The following is a 21,397-nucleotide window of genomic DNA, read 5'->3' as shown; positions in this document are numbered from 1 at the left end:
AGAGCCATGATGAATTATTTTTTGTTTGCTGTGTTTCACTTAAAGTTTCAGTTGCATTCAACACCAAATTTCTCCAATAAAACCTGTCTAATAAAAATACATCTGGGTCGGTCCCCCAATGGGTCCCACCCTCCAACACAACACCGCCTCTGGAAGCCGTGTTGATCCAAGTTGATTATGGCAAGCCATTTTAACATAAATTTGGTTGTTACTGTCAGTTTAATCCAAAGGAGGAAAAGTTAAATCAGCGCGTGACTTTTTAAATGACAAATCCGGTGTCGTAATTTGAGATATCTTTAATTTAAGATATCGCGAATTTTTATTCTTCCTAATCAGAATGTAAATACAGATATCTTAAATTACCATTCCGGATAGTCAAAATGTGGTTTTGTCTAGTCAAAATGTATTTTAAGATATGTAGAACGTGGATGGGCAGACGAAACCGAATTTATGTTAAATGGCTTGCCATAAGTTGTAAGGCTCCACCCGGGCCGCTCTCATCCACAGACTCCGCCCCCGGCAGCCTCTCCAGCTGACAGTCTGCCTGTGAACCGAGCTCCGCCGAATGTTTGGAATTGTTGTGATGGAAGGCCGCGGCCATCTTGGATGAGCGCCGCTCCGCATCGAGCACCAACGGTCGACGGTAACGGCCGAGCAGCCAGCTAGCTAACCTAGAGAGATTAACTTCAACCTGTTTCTCCTCGAATGCGACTATGCTTTATTTTCGCTGTTTTCTGTAGTCAGTCGTTGCGCGCACAAAATGGGAAGCAGTAGTTTTAAAGGCTTTGCGCCTATAATTTAGTATAGGGCAGAGGCGTTGCTGGTCCTCGGTATATTTTTACATTTCTGAATTGAGGAGTTACTATGAATGGAGGATAAATGTTGCCAAAGGCTGACAGCAGCAGTTTCGTCCTCCTCTTCTCTCTTCTCTTCGTCCTCACGCTTACGGACCCACCACGGACAGGTAAATAAAGCTAAGATTGTTAGTTTTATTTATTTAATTGTGTGTCTGTGTTGCTGTTCAGTTTTCCTCCACCAAATGAAGTGGGAGAAACTGATTTCCAGTCGCAGCGGCCTGTTGGTCAGACCTGGGACTCTGGTAGATTTCATCCCGACTCCCTGCTGCTGTTGGTGGGGAGAAGGACCAGCTAGCTGTGTTGTTCTCTAAAACTAGGCCGGTTGTAACAGGAAAATTCAACTGCAATCACATTTATGTTATATTTTTTAACCCAACATGGCTAACTTCAACGAGTTATGTTTTAATTTCTTTTATTAATAGCGCACATCCATAATGTATGAACTTCAAAGCCTGGTTCACAGTTAATATCATATCTACAGTTCCAGATTGGGCTTTTAATCTAATATATTTACCTTCCTGCATCTCCAAACCTGGCTCATATTCATCTCCAGCATCAAACACACCAGACTAGAAATACTAAAATAATGTAGCTTTCTGTTAAGATGATTTGGAGAAGCTTAAAACCTTTTATTACAGCTTTAAAATTAAAGCACCATCATTAAGAGCATACTCCCCCACCATTAAAGTGAATACTTCCCTATTATTCTCTGTCTAGACATGTGTCTCTTCAACAAGAAGTGGATCAATGCTGCTTTTTTTTTTTTCAACCCAAACACTGTTGATGCTCTGAATGAACACCTTAATGAAGCTTTGTGAGCATCAGTGGAGGACAGATGCATCTTGTGGTTTTCTCCAAGCTTGGTCTTGTGATCCCGCTAATTGTGTGGATTAGAGGACCTGTTTTCAGTGGAGCTCCTGGATAAATGCATTATTCCTTGGCTCTGACCCGACCTCCTAAACATTGTCCACCTTTGGTGTGGCTTTTTTAAATTTAATTGTATTAGTATACGATTATTTTTAAGTCTTTAATCAGATGAGGCTCTAAAGGGTCAAAATATGGGTCATGGTGTTGCTGTTCTACTTCTATGGCTTTAGACCTTAATGTGAAGGTCATTTTTGTGCAGATTTCAGCATATCTCTTAACCCTCTGAAAACATTGCCTAGGGTTCACAAAGTGCATGTTTTGAAACTGCTGGGTCATTTCTAAGCCATTTAAAAAAAGAATACTGCTACTCATTTATAATTTAGAAGTGTAAGAACATTTCTAGGGCCTGTTTTAATTTAAAGGATTTTATTTGGCATACTTTTTTTTGACTCACCCCAAATGTAAAACTATGGCAAATAACATCCTCACTTTTACACGTTTTTTACAATTTAATGAACAAAGACAAAAAGTTGAGCTTACATTTCAGTTGTGTAAATTTATAATACTACTTTCATGAGTCTGGCTTAGAAAAGACGATGAGATTTAAAAGGCTTTTTTTTGTGGGTGGGATAAACAAACACCTCATGCATGCACATCGTGCATAACACTTTCACAATATGGTGCAATATAATGCAAGATTGTGGTAGGATTTGGTCAACATCATGAGGCTCTCTTGAGTCTCCTTGGTTGGTTTATTTTTTTTATGACCTCTGGTTTTGCTTTGGTAGGGTATGGAGTTTTAGCAATAAACTGTGGCTGGCCGAAATACTTCTGCTCGGGTGTAAAGTTGGAGACCTAAATAAAGTATTGCAACATAGCAGAGCAAAGTTTGAACAGACAGAAACTGCCCTAGGCCACCATATCTATTTAATAAACCATCCGCAGAACTTTTATGTAGAACTAAAAGGCAAACTTAAGTGAGGCTCTATAAAATCTGTTCTATTTTTCCACCAAATTCCAATTTTTGAAATTTTATTTTTCCACATTTTCTCTTACCCATATTTATTAACCTGCCTTCTTTTTTTTATTAAACACAAAAACACAATATGCAAAATAAACTTGCGCCTCGCTTCCGTTTGCCGAGTTGGGAGCATCTGTATTGTTAGTGTGTCTAATGAGCGATAAAGTTTTACATGATCGATTTAAAAAAGAAAAATGAAAAAAATCTGTGTATGTTGAACAAAGTAACTGCAAGACCATAAAGTAAAGGGGGAGAGCAGGGTAGCGCTGTGGCTAGCTTTACTCAGTAGCTAACAGGTTAGCCTATTTTAGCTCGCTCACTTAGCCATATTAAGCTACACTACTTTTAAATTTGTGTCAACAACAACCATTTGTTTTCTACAAGTATACTTCTTTGTTTCTCTAAAATCTCTATGAAAGTAATTTTTCAAGATGTCCCATTTGTCCTCCCCTGCTCTCAAATCTTAATAAAAAGAATAAAAATAAGCTAAGACTTTTTTTGTCGCCTTGTTAAATGGCAGAGCTCAGTATTAGAATGCAGTACTTTCCTTCAAGACTGACAATGATTGTTTTCTACTTTCAGCTACTTTAGATCGCCAATGAAATGTAAAATAATAGCAAATATATGTTATAATATTTTGAGATTTCAAAAGAGATTTGATTCTTAACAAACTGGTGCAATACAGTTTGTCCGAATAGAGACCAGATCTGGTACCTACACCGTAACCACTATATAGTGCCCTACATAGTGGTTAGGGCAGACATTCAGACATAGCCTAGACGAGCAGATGTATCCCGGAATGCTTTGTATCATCGCAAAGCATTATGGGATTTTCTGTCAAAGCAGCCTGCTGTCGCTACCCGACGGGGGCGACTAATAACAAAGATGGCGCAGGCACTACCGGATGGAGTTACGTGACCAACGGGGAGCTAAAAGTAGTGATCATCTGTCTGAATGGTCAGTTAACTGAGTTGCTTATAAAGTCCATTTTATAGTCCCCGATCTATACAGTGATTTAGGGGATAGGGCGGACAGTTGGACACAGCCTAAGTGGTGATCACATGTTTTCTTGTGTTCAGTCGATCATTTGATAACAAAACAAAATAATAGGCCTCTATTTTGCTTATATAATGGAACAGAAGAGTGGTTTTGGTTTCTGGTGTATCCATACCTGTGAAGTTTAGTCTAGTATAAACTTTGGTCCACCCCTCGATTTGGACTTTTCATGCTGGTGTTAATGAGCTCAAGCAAACTCTGTCTGGACCAAAGATTCAGACCAAGACCTACTTTTTGAAGTGCAAACGTTCACTTTGAACCAGACTTTGGGGAAGATTGCATCTGGTGTTGCCAGAACCAGCAGCATGGCTTCTCTGACAATGTTCCAAATTAGAAATAAGACCTGAATTTGGAGCTGTAAAAACGACACAGATATGTAGAACAGAGGCCCTACGCACAGGTTTCAGGTTTTCAGGATCTGTGCTCCTAGCTGTGTTTTTCCAATAGAAGAAACAATCACAAGTTTGATTATTTTCTTTTTTTTGTTTGTTTGTGAGTAGTAGTTTACTTGCTTTAAGTAAAATCTGAAAGAGAAGTTCAACAAACAAGAAAAAAGTCAGCTTTCGGTCTGGAACGATCAAGCGCACCACCCTTAAACACCCTTAGTCCAGGACAAATTGCAACACTTAGTTTACTTAACAGCGTTATGTAAGAAATTGCAAAGCCTGTTCATTTATTGTACATACAAAATATGAAACTAAATATTTGATCCTGTTAATATTTGTTAGGATTTATTATTTACTTTCATAGGAAGCTGTAAAACATTCCTCATCCTCTAAATATTCCAGGTTTGGGTTAACAACTTTTCAGCAATTAAAAAAAAAAACTTGCATGCCCTGTTTGGCTAATTGGAATGTAAAAAATGTATGGGAAGTAAAAAAAAAAAAAAAAAGATTTTATTGACACATTTCTGAAAAACATGAAGTGATAATGACATCTGAGTTAAATATAATTTTATGCATTTAGCAGTTTCGATTGTTACTACCCCTCTGTTTGCACGGACTGTGCAACATTTCCTTATAAAAAGAGGTAGTTCTCCATCACTACCTACCATTTTTAAGTGCTACATTTGTCACATAAGAAGTGAAACTGTGAATTCTGTCTGTGAAGAAAAAAAAAGAGAAAAGATTGACTTCTTGTTAGTCCATTAAAACAGCAAAAGCGGTAATCAGTTTTTCAATGCGAAAACTGTTTACTTTAGTTAGTTTTTGAGGAAATTTGACCCGGAGAGCTTTTGTCTGCCAAGGGATGGTTTTAAATGTGAGGAGGTTGAAAGGAAAATAATTGCCTGTTCCCACTCACTGCTTTTAACAGCAAACCTCCAAGTTGAATCATCGCTGCCAGAGACAGTTCAGCTCCTGTGCATTGCAGCATCACTGTTCTGTTTGTTGGACGGATGTTGGGACGTTCTTAAAAGGAATTATTGTATGTTCCTCTTGTTACACAAGACACTATAAACTGTCTACACATCAGAAAATGCCGATGTCAAAAATCTTTCTCAAACAGCAGCTATTTACTTTGAAATCTAAACAGCTGGTTCATGGAATATAGAAAGAGAATCAGGTTTTAGTTTTATTCTCAGAATGTTTACAGCTGCAGTGTTTTTTTGTGCTTTTTATGACTGTCTTGCAAATGTTGTTAATTTGTTTTATTTGGAGTTGAACCGCTAGGCTAGTTCTGTCATGTTTCCTCTCCGCTCAGTCACTTGTTCATAATTCGGCTTCCAAACAAACTTCTGTGAAGTACCAGACATTCTTCCTCCTGATTCATGAACCCAGTGCTTTTGGACTTCATAAAATTTCATGACTGCTGTTCCAGCTGGGTTCTGTGCTAATCACTACCCGAGACAGGTGGTCTTGGTTGTTTTTCAACCAGCAGTTCAGGCCTTTTCACATTTAAAGTTAAATCAGCCGAGAAAACCTCTTTTTCACTGTCAGATGTAGAGATTGGGGAAAATAAACAAAACGTTGAGATAGTTTAACAAAATTGACCTATATCTAATTTTGTAAGCTTTGCACATGACAATAAAGATTTTGTTTTTTAAACGCCCTCCATCTTTACCTCACTAATAAACAAATTTACAAACATTTTTTGAAGGCTTTAAACAATTGATTTATCAGACAATAGAGTGATGAGCTTTATAGTTTTAGTTCATTATAAAGGGCTTGGTGCATTAGGGCTGCATGGTATAAAACAAAAAAACTTGCTAAAGATATTTAATTTTGCGATATTATTTTGGTAGTTATTAACCCATAATTGTCCTTTCTTCATGTTTCTCTCATCACAATGCAAAGTTATTATCATCTTCATAAAGTATCAGCATTAAGGGCATGAATCCATCTTACTACACTATAGCATATATGTGCTTCAAATATCATTGCCTTTTAGATATCTCACTAAATTTTGTAGTTTCTTAACAGATCGAATTTTAATTTTTTCCCCTCACAAATCCTTTTAATCCAGCCACCAGTTTTTTTTTCTTTCATCTAACATCGCTTTATTGTCAAATATGTCAATTTTCTCATTTCTGAATTGCGGTTAATTAACAACCATCAGTAATCATCCTCTCTGTAATGAAACCCCGAGCAAACAACGTCTCAAACAGCTTCAGGCTAAAGTCATTTCAGATACTCCGTTTCTATTTCGAGAGAAATCAGATTGTGGGGAGGCATAATCATTAGGAAGCGCTTTAGAACGGGAACATAGTAGATTGGTGATAATCAGAGCTGGACATTAATATCTGATAACATTAAGCTGCTGTGGGATCTGATTAAATTCAGTACTTCTGCAGTTGTCAGCTGCACAGTTATCAAAAATGCATCAGATATATGAATAATGATGCATGCAGGCAGCCTTGGATCTCATGCAGCATTAAATGTGCATTTATATTGTGATGTAGGAACAACAACATATTGCCAAGGCATAAAGAGCCAGCTGCATTTCTACCTAAAGACCTAAATATTAATACTCCTCCTCAGTGATGTATATTTATATCCATGGCTTTTAATGCTATCCATTCTTGTGGGTCATAATGGGTTCAGACCCTAGAAACCAACAAAACCTTGAAGCACTTGGAGCACATCTCAGTTCACTTAGTATGACTAAAAATAGGATGGTAGCTGAGTGATCCTCAATGGCTTTTAACAGAGAAGAATGTATTGTTTCTAGGGTTTTGTAGCGTCTCCATTCACTTAAAACACAGTCTTTAAATTAACCTGCTGTTCAGACATGATTGTTTTGCAAAACTAGATCAACATTGGTATATTTGATCCAGTGTTCTTATTGGACATTTTTGAATATTCATTTTAAAGAAATAATCATAATTTTGTATAATCAGGAATGGGTTTAAGAAGATAGTTAATTGTGTGTTTTCATTCAAGATAATCTGTTAGTATAATTAGGTTTGTTATGGTCAGCTGATTTGAAGGTAAAATTGAACCAGTCCAATAAGCCAGATAGTCACATCATTGTTTTTATTTATTCCAGGTCCACGGCTAGCTCTGGCAAGATTATTGTCAGGTAAGAAGGCGTTATTTGTTTTTGTTTTTTTTAGGAAGCACCAGTAAGAAAACTTGTTTTATGTAAAGATAACTTCTAATCATTCTTTTTTTAACAAGGGAGATTTTCAAAAGTGTTTTTTGAAGGGTTACCTTTCATAAAAATAGTTTTCGTACAGCCCAACTAACTGTTAATGTTTTGATTTCCAAAGCTGAATAATAGAGCTCAGTAAAGGTTGGAGGAGGATGATTCAGTGCCTTTCGTCGTTATGAAATCTTTTCAACTGAAGGCCTTTACTTAGAACTTGACGACGCTACACAAACAGTGCTGTTGTTCTCCTTTGGTGACGTGGTCTTTTTACAGTGAGATAAATTACTCTTTGAAATGGATTTGTCTGAACAAGCTGTTTGAGATGGACCAGCGGCGTCTTTAAATATGAGCTGGCAAGATCAGATATTGTCTGCTGATTGGAGAATCTTTCATTTATTATCATTCATTTATTGGAGAAGGTAAAAAAAGGAGTGCAGTTAAAATCTTTAAAGCTTCTGATACAGTTTGCCCCTCTCTTGATGCTGGTTTATCTTAAATGGGAACAGTATTTGCATCCATTCCAACCACAATCATCATAATCTATGATTTCAAACACTTAATCTGCATATTTTAGATCTCCCCCTGTGTTTTATTTGTAAGGAAAGAAACGTTTGACCCGACTAATGGCCTTATGTTTCAGAGCAACGCTGCAACCCTGGGCAGTTCGCCTGCCGCAGTGGGAAGATGCAGTGTATTCCCATGTCCTGGCAGTGTGACGGCTGGACAGCATGCGAGGACAAAAGTGATGAGATGGACTGTCCCCGTAAGTAAAACTCACCTACAGCCTCCATCGTTCTAACGACTTTGATCGATTTCTCAAAAGCCCTGCAGCATGCACAATATTTTACACTTGAAGGTACAAATCGTATGCAAGCAGCTTTTAAAAACAGGAATGAGATTCAGAACGACTCGGGACTTATAGTGTTTAAAGGCAAGATTTTTTGTCATGTTTTTTTTTTTTTTCACCATTAGGCTGATCCCCTCCACAGTGTTTAGATGTTACAGAGCTAAGCCTGTTGACCAAAATCCCATTGTTTTCCCCATAAATCCTGAAGTCTTACCGGATCCCTGACGGCATAGTGGGAATTATTGAAAGGATTGAGTTCAACATGTGACCTCCATAAAGGAGTAGCTATTCAAGCTTCGAGTTAATGCTTTGGCTGTACAGCTGATTAAGGTATCACACTGGCCCCCTCTCATTCCTTCGAAAGGCCAAATGTATTAAACAGGCACCAACGCTGGCTGCAAAGGTTAAAGAGATCACATCTTTTGTTTTTTGAATAGGTTCTGGCTGTCATGTTTAATGCTTCTTCCTGTTTGATTACATGTTTAGAACTGTTTATAAAGAGCCCTCTGGGATCTGTGCTGCAACGCGCTGTGGTTATGTTGCTGGCCACATTTGGGTCATTTGTCTATTCTGATGTTGGATCATCCTTTTCTCTTTTTCAGACATTTAGAAGCACATTTATGAGGTCAGACACCAATGTTGAACGAGAAAGCCTGGCTCTCCATCTCTGCTCTAATTTTAAAATGTGTGGTCGGGTTGAACTCTAACTTGATGTATTTGTGGAACTTTCATTGACTCTTGTGTAATCTGCTGAACGGGGCCGTCACCTCAGGATTGTTTACATAAAACCGACATAATGTTTGCATACTTTGTATGCTGCTAAATAATAACACCTTTACTTTTCTGGAACTAAAGGGACTGAATATAAACAATTTGTCCTCTCTACATGTTCCTCGTGGCACGATGTAGTCAGATAGAGCAGCTAAAACCCAGATCAAATTGGATTTCCAGTTAGTGAGACACGATTCATCACCCCTGAGAATATTTCCTCACTTCTCTGGAGCTTGGTTCAATGCTTCATATCATTTCACACAAAGCTGTGTGTTGCACCTGATGATGTAACGCTTGAATGCAGCTTGTCTGTCATGGAAACGGCTTCCATGAATCTCTAACTGCACTGTTCTTTAGCTAATCTAAAGGCCACATGAAGTGCTGAAGGTTGTAGCTGCTGGAAATACAGAAAGTTGGAGACCTTTGATTGGCTGCTCAGCACTGACGTTATAGGTTTGTTACTGCCACGTCTGAACAGAGAGACCAGACTGTTGGAGTAAAGCTGCTAGACAAAGCAAAGTGAGAAGAAACTAACTTGTCTCATCATCAGAAATGACCTCCATGCTTAACAGACACCTCCTCTTATTTACACTGACCTTCTCTTTTCAGCTGCTGGCAGAAGCTCCTGTTCTTTGACCTTTAGCTCACTGAAAAGTAATCGTAATTCATCTGCTCTCTTCTACTGTGCACATCCTTGTTTTTTTTGTTTTTTTTTTGGTTTTTTATTATTTTCTTCCCCCCACCTGCATCAAGAAGCATTATGTTTAGGTCTCAGTTCCCTGGCCTTGTTGCAGGAGCAGCATTTGTTGTGTGCAGACAATGCCAGAGTTCTTCCGTCTGTCCAGATCTTAATCTCATTAAACTCTTAATCATTCTCAGAAGAGGCTAAAATCTGCAAAGCTTTCCAGCCACTCTTGATCTTTTAACTAAGAGATTTTGGGTTTGAATGTATGAATATCCTCTTCTGGTTTCAAAGAACATTTGCATTGCAACCAAATGCAGTTAACTGATAGTTAAAATGTTCTCTCAGTCTTAAAGGAGGAAAGGTTTCGATTTGAGGACGGATACGAGCAGGTAGAAGATGCTATGGGTGTTGCTCAGCCAGTGCGCTTCAACAGTAAGTATCTAACTTTGCTTTCAGGATGTGAGCATTGATGTAGTTTTATCCTGTGCAGCCGTCTAAACCTTGACCCCTGCTTACAGAGAAATGCCCCAGCGGGTGGCATCACTACGATAAGACAGCCAGCTGCTACAAAGTCTACCTGAAGAATGAGAACTACTGGCAGGCTGTGGATACGTGCCAGAAGGTTAACGGCTCTCTGGCTACGTTCGTAACCAGTGAGGAGCTGCAGTTCATACTGAAGATCGAAGTGGATTCTGATGACAAAGTGTGTGAGCGCAGAGACCAGTGCAAGTAAGTGTTTGATCAGTATTTTTATTTTAAATGGCTTTTAATTTTACAAACCATGATGCTCTGCCTTCACCAACAGATTTGGCTTTTTTTATTGTAAACAAAAATGTGCAGTGATTCTTAAAGGGATCATAATGATAGCATGCCATCTAGTGGTGAATATGTGCCAGTTCATGAACTCAGACATGAATTCTTCATACAGTGATATTTATTTTTTCCATTTTCAGGTTCTGGGTAGGCTATCAGTATGTGATCACCAATCGAAGTCACACCCTGGAGGGCCGCTGGGAAGTAGCATATAAAGGTAGCAAAATGAAAGATGAGCTGTATTGACTCTGCGCACCAATCTGAACTGAGTAGTAACACGTATTGTTTCTTAACAGGGTCAATGCAGGTGTTTTTACCACCTGAAGGCTTAAAGAAGTTTGGGGAGACGTCTCCCTCCCAGGATAATGTCTTCTGCGCCCAGCTGCAACGCTTTCAGATCAGGAGCATGAATGAACGAGGCCTGCACAGCTGGCACGCTGAAAACTGCTACAAGAAGTTCCCCTTCCTGTGCAAGAGGAGTAGGAGCTCTCTCTGTTTACTTTTTTTTTTAATGTTCCTGATATGTCAATAATTGGTCGTTTAACTGATGTTGTGTTTTTTCCTCTCCTCCACAGGGCAGACATGCGTTGACATAAAAGACAATGTCGTAAACGAGGGCTACTACTTCACCCCGAAGGGAGACGACCCGTGTTTGAGCTGCACATGTCATGACGGCGAGCCAGAGATGTGTGTGGCGGCGCTGTGTGAGCGACCGCAAGGCTGCAATCACTTTCAAAAGGACCCCAAGGAGTGCTGCAAGTTCACCTGCCTAGATCCCGGTACAGTCCCAGTTCGGCCTCATATCATCGAGTTATTTAACCCGGCTTACCCTTGTTGTTGGGTCATATTGCTTATTATTGTAAAATAAAAAATAGAGCACTGATGTACATTCTTTAAGCAATTATTAATTAGAGGGATGTTGCTTGATTTTTGTGCATGAGTGAAAAAAAATCTAATTTAGAGCTTTTTTTGTTTGTTTTATCCCCTTCAGATGGAAGCAGTCTGTTTGATTCGATGGCTAGTGGGATGAGGCTGATCGTCAGCTGCATCTCATCCTTTCTCATCCTGTTGCTGCTGCTCTTCATGGTGCACAGACTGCGTCAGAGAAGACGTGAACGCATCGAAACTCTGATCGGTGGAAACTGTAAGCATATGAGTTATAAAGTGGGATTTTTGTTTTCAGACGAATTATGAAAATTCTGTGATTAAATTCCAGCCTGATAGAGGAGGAAGATGCTAAAGATCACCCAGTGTTTTGGAGAACTGATGATGAAAGATAATAGAATTTTCTTTAGTTTATTCCAACTAATTTGATCACAGTATTGCCATTAGAAGAGTGCTATAATATCATGAAAAACAAGCTTTTCCTGTTTTAAATGGTGTCTTCTATCTCCGTGGTTTCTCTGATTTTGTTTTATAAAAGCTTTAGTGATGCTGGCATTTGCTAAGTTAATTTATTTTTTTATCCCTAATAGCCTAAAAGCTCAAAGTTTGCCTCTCTAACCTAGTCTCTTTATTTCGAGGGGGGATTGAAACTGTTTATTGTTTTTCTAAATAAATAAAATTGTTTGTGATTTTGTTGTTGTTTACCTATAAAAATAGTTTGATTCACCAGTTGAATAAAACTTGTCAAATAATATCATTTAACCTTTTTTTTATTATAACTAAAGATGGGTAAGATAGGTTGAAAAGCAATAAATCCATAGGCTATATTCACAAATGATATACTAAAAATGGAAGCTATTAATATCAGAATTTATTTATTAATTATAAAGTCTTTTCTTGCAGTGCAAGAATACATTATAATAATTATCTAATTAACAATTATCTCATATTAGATCATTTTTATTTGATGTGATACATCTGTGTCTTAAAATAAGATATTTGTCTGGAATTTAAGTAGCTTGAACCAGCAGAAACATCTCAGCTCTTAACAACTGTCTGACTGTGGTGCATTCACTGATCTGCAAATTGCTTGTTTTTTAGGATATTTTGTATCTGTCTGTTCTGACTGCTCCCCTCTTTCTAATCAGGGCAGTAACATTTCCCTTTCCTCTGTTTCTGCACTCCTGCATGCCCTCAGTGCACCACTTCAACCTAGGACGACGAGTTCCAGGCTTCGACTACGGCCCTGATGCCTTTGGAACTGGTCTCACTCCTCTGCATCTGTCTGACGATGGAGAGGGCGGCGCTTTCCATTTCCAGGAGCCTCCCCCGCCGTACGCAGCCTATAAATACCCCGACATCCAGCACCCGGATGATCCCCCCCCACCATACGAAGCCTCCATCAACCCAGACACCTTCCTCTACGTGGACTTCGGTATGGGCAACAACCTCTTGTTTTTCAACCAGGTTGTCATGTAAACTGTTGAGCTCTTATCTTCTCTGCTCTTCGTTGTCGCCTCCAGGACACAGCGGGGTTTCCATGGTGCCGAGCCAGATGAACACTATGGGGGACGGGCTGGAGGCCGACCTTCCCACCTCCCCTTGTCCAGTGCCAGATTCTGTGCCATCGTCTCAAGAGAGGGAGGACTCCATAGATAGCAGCACGCTCCTGGTGGGACCTGACACACCAACAGATGGCCACAGCCCCGCTTCTCTGCCCTCAGACTGCACCTCCTCTCTCAGCACTGTTGTATAGGAGCCACAGAGGGAGGGATATCAGGAGTTAGAACTGCAGGCTGTCGATGTCGGCTTCAGGGAGTAGACCTATAGTTTGTATAGACGTACGAGAAGGAGCAGCTGACGCCTCCTTGCAGCGGGGCGTTTTTTTTTTTTTTCTGAAGACATTTCAGCTGTTTGTTCTTTGTTTTTGAAGTCGCTGGCATCTGAGGGAGCAACCCGATAACTCGACGGCTGCACTTATTTTTGTGCAGACTAGGAAAAAAAAGCTAAGAAGCAGCTAAATTGGGTGAGAGCTCCCTGAGGATCAGACTTTATAGAGCCAATGTTTTAGTCCAGCAAAGAGAGAAAACGACAAACCCAACTTGTGTTGCTTTGTGCGCTTTTTGTTGGCGTCACAGTTTGAAACTGCAGCATCTTTATTGATCTCCAAGCTACTATAACATCCACTCCTTTCTGCCGCAGCATGACCCAGAGCTGATTAAAACCTTCTGCTCCCCCCCTTCATTTTTACAATCTGACCTAAGCAGCTGTCTTCCAGATTTATAGCGCAGATTTGCAGAACCAGATATTTTTTAGCTCAGAGATTAACTTTAAGGAGGCTGTTGGTAGTTGGGTTTTTATCGGGTTATGCTGGGGGAAAAAAAAAAAAGCTTTAGATATCAGAAGAATGGTGATGCTGATAATCAGTTTGGTGTTGTGTTCTGTTTGGTCTTAATTTATGACTGCAGTTTGATTATTTTGGTTGATTGTTGGAAACATGTAAGCTGATTTAGACTTTGATCAATGATGCAATGTAGAGATGGTTACAGATTAAATATTAAAGCATTTGAGTTTATAGAAAGGGAAAATCGCATGTTAGTAGGGCTGGGCGATATGACCTCAAATCGATATCACGATAAATTGGACAATTTTACCTTGATAACGATAAATGCTCCTGCTCTCTGAAAATAATGGCAGGTGTAGGAAATGCAACTGATCTATTTTTCATGTATTTATTGACCAAACCAGGTTACATTTAAATTGAAATAAACATAAAGTCTTGTAAACATTAAAGTTCAAACTTTCAACAATGTCTCATTGAACAGGAGAAAAATGTTACCTCTCGGAAATATTTTTGTGCAAAGGTAATGGAGCCTTTTGCACGTCCTCAAACTCAACAGTGTGGTTTTGCTGTAGGTGGTGTCACTTTGGGTAGTTTTGGGTAGCATTTCGCATATTCTTTTGCTCTACATCTACTATGGAACACAAAATATTTACAAATTACAGACGTCAGAATTTTTTTTGGGAACCAATACGACAGGATTAACTGATATTATTTCGTTTACGGCTGTGTTAGCCACTTCTTAACTGGAAACCTCCAGTAGAACCAGACTCTGTGTGAGCGGCCATCTGCCGAGGCCGACTGGGGTTCAAGGAGACAGAAGCAGAGATACAAAAGGCAGCTATAAACCAGCTCCACAGGTGTCCAGGTGTGTCCAGGAAACACACAGCCAGGCAGACAAGCTCCGGGTCAGCCCCCACGTCAGAGGACAAAGAGAGCCCATCCAACCAGTCACAATGAGAGAAACGGGACTACACTGAAAAACAGGCCAAGCTCCAACATCTATGAACAAAGGTGTTGATGGCAGCAGCACAGCTGTTATTTCTCTCCAGTATGGTGTCTCAGCCAAACAGGAACAGACCAGATAAAGCTACCATGAGAAAAAGCAGAAAGATCAGTATGTTAGAGATCGAACTAACAAATACTGCAGAATGGGAGAATAGAGATTGAATGTAGCAGAATGATGAAATAGGGGTCCCTATGTCCTCCAGCAGTCTAAGCCTATAGCATCATGACTATAAAGAAGCTCAGGATAACCTAAGCCACTTTTAAATATAAGCAATCAAAAAGTAAAGTTGCAAGCCTTGCCTTAAAAGTAGACCGGGTGTCTGCCTAACAGACTAAAACTGGTATTTGGTTCCACAGGAGCCTGATAACTAAAAGGTTTGCCTCCCATTTTGCTTTTAGAAATTCTAGGAACCACTAGTAAACCTGCGGATTGAGAGCGAAGTGCTCTTTCAGGGACATTAGGAACAATCTGATCTGATGTAAGATGGAGCTTGGCCATTTAAGGCTTCATTTTATTACACACACGCTGCTGTGTCTTAAAGGGGAATGGAAATATCAGCCACCCTTGAACACAGGAAAAACAGCAGAATTAAGTTTATTTCACCAACATAGGAAAATTGTCGCCGGTTATCATAGAGAATGACGGCAGCGGTAAAAATCCGGTTTATCGCTTAGCCCTACTTGTTAGCATATAAATGATGTATTATATGTTGTTGAACTGTTTCATTACTCTGTACAGTCTTCACGTTTTGATTTGTGAGGGAAAACTTCTTTATTGTCACGGATGCTGCCTCTCCCTCCCAGGCTGTGCCAACCAGGCATGGACTAGCAAAAGAAATTATGTACAAATCTGAAATAAAATTTCAGCCTGCAACAAGGTCTAATTGCTTTACTTAAAAATATAACCCTGTTGTTGATAAAACACGAATAATAAAATAGTTGTTTTCTTCAGTCAGAAACGGATTGAATGAAATCTACATTGAGTTTCTGATTGTTCACAAGGTTCCTTTGAAGCCTTTAAATCTGGATATATTGTTTTTTTTTTTTATTATTCCAAGTCTGGATGAGTTTGGGAAACATTTATTGACCCAGATTGTCCTTCAGCATATTGTCTAAAAGATAAAAGTTGAAATTTGACTCGGCATAAGACTCGAAATAATCTCATTCAGAAATGGGGACAATGGAGACAGTCAAAACTTTCTCACCTCAACTTTGAATGTGAAAATCAAACAAAAGCTTTGATCCAAATTTGAAAAAAATCAGTAGTATTATACTAATAAATGCACAGTAAAAAAAAAAAAAAATCAAAGCTTGATCAGGGTCCAAAGAAAATGTATTGAAGTATACCACCTGCTCAATCAGAAACCAACTTCAGTGTTTGTTTGTTTTTTGGCATCTTTGCAAATAATAAATCACAATAGGCTCTATCTGTGCTTCAAAGTTATTAAAACTGTTTGGAGAAAAAAAAAAAAAAAATTCACTAATGTCATCCGGTTCGTCTGTCTGGTCAGTCTGCTGCTTTACAGATGGTTGCCAAATTCAGTTTAAATAGAAATGTTTAGAAACCGCTGGATTTTTTTTTCTAACATTCTAATGAGAATTATATAAACATTAAAATCAGCCAAGCAGGTGTCAGATGGGGGGGTGTCAAAGTAAATCTCATCCTGTCCAGCCCATGCCTAGATTGAACATCTACGCAGTAGATCTGTGTGTGCAGCTATGGAAGGCATCACAAGCAGAGGGAGAGGATGTTTCTGCCAAACTTCTGCTGTTTTTTGTTGTTGTTTTTTTTTCTTACTGATCAGTTTTTCTTTAATGATGTATAAAAAAAAATGTAGAAAGAAAGATATCAGTTTGTCTTTTCCTTTGATGAAGCTAGAATTTTTGTGGATCGGATTTGGAGAGGTTCCTCCTCCACCAGCAGCAACAGCATCCAAACTATGATCCAGCCCCCCTCCTCAAACAATAGCTTAAAGTATCTCTGACTGAACATCTCCTGTTTGAATGTACTGAATATATAAAACATGACTTTTTGTGCTCATCTTTACACTCACTTATTTTTTTTAATCCATGCATTGACAATCCACAATGGATTCTCCAGCAGACAAAATCCTGTTTTCATACGCTGTTAAAAGTGAGCATGTGTGTTTTTAAAGAGATGCTGTTCAGTTCTGTTTGCACCATCTTTGTTTTCCTTCTTGTTTTATGTACCTTTTGGTGCATGTATTTTTTTTTTATGTGCTGGCATGCTGAGAGATATTTTTTAGCACAATAGTGTACAGTAGCTCTAAAGGCTCATACATTTAGCTTAACGTTTTTGTATGGACTTTAAATCAGCTCTCCACACAAACTGATTTAATTTACTCTGTAGTTTCTGTGCTTGTCTCTTTTTCAGGGGGTTTAAACTGTAATGCAACTTATGCTACATTTCATTGTCTCATACTTGACAGCTCTTAAATTAAAAACTGGGGAAAAAATTGCAGGAACTTGTGTTTTTTTTTTTTTCCTTTTTGACATGGATCTACGTCTAATCTGCATCTGCGAAATGCGAGAGCACAATCCAAACTTTATGCTAGGCCTGTTCACTCGACATTTATCCTCTTTATTTTTTTTTTTCTTCCTTGTCAAGGAAATCCCTCCACCTGCAGTGACCAAATGTCAAAGAGATTTAAGGTGGAATGCATGGAAATCCCCCACCCCATCCCACCGATCCTCCAGTCTGTGAGACTGGGGCACCCAGAGATCGAGACGATTTGAAGTAAGCGAATATTTTACCGCTCAGAGTGACTCATACGGCTGCAGGCAGAACAGAGAGAGTGATACCCAGCTGAAGAGGGCTGCTGGGGATGAAAAGGAGCTTTGTGCCTTACGGACCGACCAGTGACAGATCGCAAAAATCTATTTCTAGATGATAGAGGTGTTACCAGCAAAACTCACACCTAGATTTGTGAGCCACTGATGGCAATAGCCAATTAAAAGCAATAAATTAGCCTTTTTATGGAGGGAAATATACATTTTTCTTCAATCTTTGATAATACAATTACATATGTGTCAAAATATTTATATTTAGACCATAAACCAGCCTCTGCTCATCAATTCTGTTCTATTTGAACAATAAAATGTTGAATGAATCTTTTTAGATGGTTAAAATACCTGTAGTTAACTTTTCAATTTTGAAATTAGACTAAATTGATTTCATTTGTTAAAACCCTTTTTAACCTTAGCCCTTTAAATACAGACTTTAGTAAACAATGCACATTGATAGAAAAGCACATCCTCTGACTTCCTCATGAATGGCTCTTGTTACTAGTCTCTGAGCATCTCTGATGGCTGCTGGGAGGAGGGGGGGGCTGAAGCCGTCCCCGCATCAATGAGCCTGTTGATCAAAAACGACGGCTGCACTGGTAATGACACAGTTCACTGATCCGTCCAAGAGAAAATAAAACTCAGCTTTCACCTCCCGCCATACTTAAGCTGGACCTTCCTGCTGACTCGTCTCCATTCTACCTCAAGATACTGAAGCACCTGTCTGAAGCCATGATGGTTCGGAGCGCAGCTCTTCTGGTGGTTCTTGTTCTGTGTGCCGATTCGCGTAAGAATCTACATTAATATATATTTAAAAAGACATTACTAGTAAGGAAACGGTTTGCTTATTATGCTGGTTATTTATGTCTTCCAGAGGATTACTGTTACCATGAGCCAGATTGTGGTGAGTAAACTAATAAGTATTATTTATCTTAACTTTTGGAGCTTTTTGAGATTTGAATCCTTCCTTATTCTTCTAATGTTATGTCGGAACTAAATATCTATAAGAGAAAATGTAAAAGGAATAGTTTTTTCTTTAAACATACCTTTGTGTACTTTAAGCAGTCATTGCAGATTTGTCTGCCATTAAGAGGATTTAAACAAAAAATAATTCAGGTTTTTTTGCCCCATTATTCTCCCTATTGGTTAAACGGCAGCTTTTGCTACAGATGAAATCTGGGTGTATAATTTACCTTATAATTCATCAGGTTTTTTCCGTGACTCTAACGACCTAAAAGTCCTTTAATATAGATTAAATGAAGCTAAAACCAGGGTCAAAGCTTATATTGTCATTTTAAACTGAAACAGGATCTCAGTTTTGCTTTTAAAATTGAAGTTGTGGGAAAAAAATGTATAACTAAATACCCCAACTACATGTGTTCTTATATCCTAATTCTGAGCAGACACATTTTACCGGAAGGGGCAGGGTGAGGTCAGTTTTTTTTTTCTGGGGGCAGTGAAAAAAAAAAGAAAAAAAGATTCATCTTTTGAAATGCTAAGTGAACCAAATAAACATTTGCAGCTCTGGAAACCTCAGATATAGCCGATTAAAACTGTGATCATATCTCAATATTACTTAAGCTAAAAAAAAATTCCATGAATGTTGAAATAAAGCTTTAAAAAATAAAAAAAATGATCCGGGGGATGCATCTCTTATGTTTTCTGTGACGGCACATATTGTTTTATTTGGTAAGATTTCGTTACTTCAGCGGCTTTAGCAGGGGCCAGATTAATTCCACTGTGGCCCTGCCCCTGGTCAGCCCCTGTCTTGAACCGCCCATGGTCATGATTGTAAAGTAAGTGTGACTGGATTTTTTAGTGATGAATTGGTCTTAATACACCTGTTGAGAAGTAAGACTTGATGATCCAGACTAAAACTCAAACAATTTACTTCCTGATTTTGGTGGAAAAATCTTAAAAAATGTCATTTTTAAGAAAATCTTTCTTTGCATTGCTTGAATTTAAAAAAAAAAACATTTTGTTCTTGTTTATATTTTGTAAATTCGGTCGACTCTTTGAAATTCTCCTTCACTAAACGTATTTCCTCACCTTCCTTCTCCATCAGATCCTTACGCCTGGGGAGACTTCTTCCCCTCATGCCACCCTCTCCTGGGGGGCCACCACTCCCCCATCAACTTGGACCATCACATGGTCCGGAACCTCTCCTTGGGGCTTTTACATCTGGAGGGTTTTGATGAGACCCAAACAGGCCAGTGGACGCTGGAGAACGACGGACACTCTGGTGACCAACCTGCAGCTTTGCTCACAGAGGCCTCCTGTTTTAGAGTTAAATTTGACACTCGTGTCGCGCCCCCTCCCCTCCCAGTTTTGTTACAGGTTGGAAGTGGGATGTCTGTAAGTGGCGGAGGTCTTCCAGGTGTTTACCACACTGTCCAGGTTCACTTCCACTGGGGAGACCCTTCGACGAATGGCTCTGAGCACACGGTGGACGGACGCAGATACCCGATGGAGGTACAGTTTGGTCAGTAAAAAGCGCTTCACTGTCTGATTCAGCAGGCTGCTGCGCCGCAGCCGTCCCCTAACCTCTCTGCTCTGTTTCAGATGCACATAGTCAATATGAAGTCCATCCATCCTAATGTATCTGCAGCTGAGGAGGATCCAACCGGGTTTGCTGTTCTCGGCTTCTTCATCGATGTAAGTCAATAAAAAACATTCAGCATTTAAATCAATCATCTTTGCATAAAGTTGTGTTGTTGTTTTTGCAGGTTGTTTATGCAGACAATGTTCATTTTAGCCACATTTCCCAAAAGCTATCTTCAGTAGCTTACAGAGGTTAGACACGCCCTTTACAAACACCCTCAGCTTTCTCTTGTGTGTTGCTTGTGGCTCTTTTTCTGACGTTTCTGTGAATCTTTCGCCAAAAGGCCAAATGACTGGAATAAAGCCGTTCCCACTGCTCAGCCTCCTGCCCAAGCTCAACATGAGCCAATATTACCGTTACTCTGGCAGCCTCACCACCCCACCCTGTTCCCAAGCAGTAGTTTGGACTCTCTATGAGGTCCCCATCTACATCTCCTGGTCTCAGGTTGGTCTCTTCAGTCTGATGCTTGTTAAAGGATTCCTTCCTGGTAAGTGCTGACTAGTCATGTTTCTACTACCTTCTTCCTCAGCTGGCTCAGTTTACCTCACAGATCTTCTCTACTGAGGAAGACGCGGCGCAGGTGACGCCTCTGCAGAACAACTTCAGACACCTCCATACCCGATTCAGCCGTACCGTATCGGCCTCTAGAGACGCCAGGCTCCTCAGGGGGACGGCAGATCCTCTGACGCTGCTGTCGATGCGTCTCCTGCACATCGTTGTGCTGGGGCAGTTTTATCTTTAAACCTGTTATCCCAGAATGACATGTTCCTTGAATTTATTATTAAACCCCACTGAGTGTGTTCGATCTCTCATTCCTTGCTTTGTGTTTTCTTTTAAATCCCTTAACATGGATTATTTCTATGAATTATTACTGGCCCAAATGAGGCCGATCATAAAAAACTGCTTTGTGTTCGAGCCATGAACAACATGAAGCCAGAAACTAAGTTTTCCTGTAGAGTTATTCACTTTTAAAATAGGAGGTAAAGTGGAGAAATCTACCATTTAATCTGCTATTTAAAGAGTAATTTGTTGGTATCTGTTGAGAAATGTGGTGTAAGAAAAAAACCAAATGTGAAAAAAATTGAAATTAGTTAAAATATCTGAATGTGAGGTGAGTTCAGCTTAAATTCAAGTGAAATTAAGTTTGATTTTGGGGGCTTGGAGTTGATTTATTAGCCTGACGTAGTCCTACTCAATTCTAGTCAGACTTTGCGTCTGATCCTGCTCCATAGAGCTGTGATTATGGGGCGT

At 39.4% G+C, this 21,397-nt stretch overlaps 2 protein-coding genes across 3 annotated transcripts; both read left to right on the top strand.

Moving 5' to 3' along the window:
* Positions 1–539: 539 nt before the first annotated feature.
* Positions 540–14,802, top strand: dgcr2 (DiGeorge syndrome critical region gene 2). 2 transcript variants are annotated; one of them, XM_015385128.1, is made up of 11 exons: positions 540–964; positions 7,288–7,320; positions 8,030–8,152; positions 10,038–10,124; positions 10,211–10,421; positions 10,646–10,722; positions 10,802–10,984; positions 11,081–11,284; positions 11,497–11,649; positions 12,589–12,825; positions 12,914–14,801. In XM_015385128.1, exons 1-11 carry the CDS (start codon positions 880–882, stop codon positions 13,144–13,146), a joined length of 1,626 nt encoding a protein of 541 aa, XP_015240614.1. In that variant the 5' UTR covers positions 540–879; the 3' UTR covers positions 13,147–14,801. The 2 variants fall into 2 exon arrangements, with proteins under 2 accessions (XP_015240614.1, XP_015240615.1); XM_015385129.1 differs by lacking the exon at positions 7,288–7,320 and having other exon boundaries at positions 12,914–14,802.
* Positions 14,803–18,173: 3,371 nt separating this feature from the next.
* Positions 18,174–20,949, top strand: LOC107091284 (carbonic anhydrase 15-like). The gene is made up of 8 exons (XM_015385112.1): positions 18,174–18,331; positions 18,419–18,448; positions 19,610–19,786; positions 19,871–20,016; positions 20,107–20,199; positions 20,271–20,337; positions 20,430–20,590; positions 20,676–20,949. The coding sequence occupies exons 1-8, from the start codon at positions 18,277–18,279 to the stop codon at positions 20,886–20,888; spliced, it is 942 nt and encodes a 313-aa protein (XP_015240598.1). The 5' UTR covers positions 18,174–18,276; the 3' UTR covers positions 20,889–20,949.
* The last annotated feature ends 448 nt before the right edge of the window (positions 20,950–21,397 follow it).

Source organism: Cyprinodon variegatus, unplaced genomic scaffold (genome assembly GCF_000732505.1).
Source record: "Cyprinodon variegatus isolate N-32 unplaced genomic scaffold, C_variegatus-1.0 Scaffold331, whole genome shotgun sequence".
NCBI lineage: Eukaryota > Metazoa > Chordata > Actinopteri > Cyprinodontiformes > Cyprinodontidae > Cyprinodon > Cyprinodon variegatus.
The sequence above is the reverse complement of the archived record's forward strand: the minus strand, read 5'-3'. Positions and strand labels throughout refer to the sequence as shown.

Bases quoted from the DNA above. Each gene is read 5' to 3' on its own strand.
- dgcr2 (XM_015385128.1), top strand. From the start codon at position 880: ATGTTGCCAAAGGCTGACAGCAGCAGTTTCGTCCTCCTCTTCTCTCTT. The intron at 10,125-10,210 runs GTAAGTATCTAA...CCCTGCTTACAG, and splicing joins TCAGCCAGTGCGCTTCAACA to AGAAATGCCCCAGCGGGTGG. The intron at 10,985-11,080 runs GTAGGAGCTCTC...TCTCCTCCACAG, and splicing joins CCCCTTCCTGTGCAAGAGGA to GGCAGACATGCGTTGACATA.
- LOC107091284 (XM_015385112.1), top strand. From the start codon at position 18,277: ATGATGGTTCGGAGCGCAGCTCTTCTGGTGGTTCTTGTTCTGTGTGCC. The intron at 19,787-19,870 runs GTGACCAACCTG...CTCCCCTCCCAG, and splicing joins GGAGAACGACGGACACTCTG to TTTTGTTACAGGTTGGAAGT. The intron at 20,591-20,675 runs GTTGGTCTCTTC...CTTCTTCCTCAG, and splicing joins TCTACATCTCCTGGTCTCAG to CTGGCTCAGTTTACCTCACA.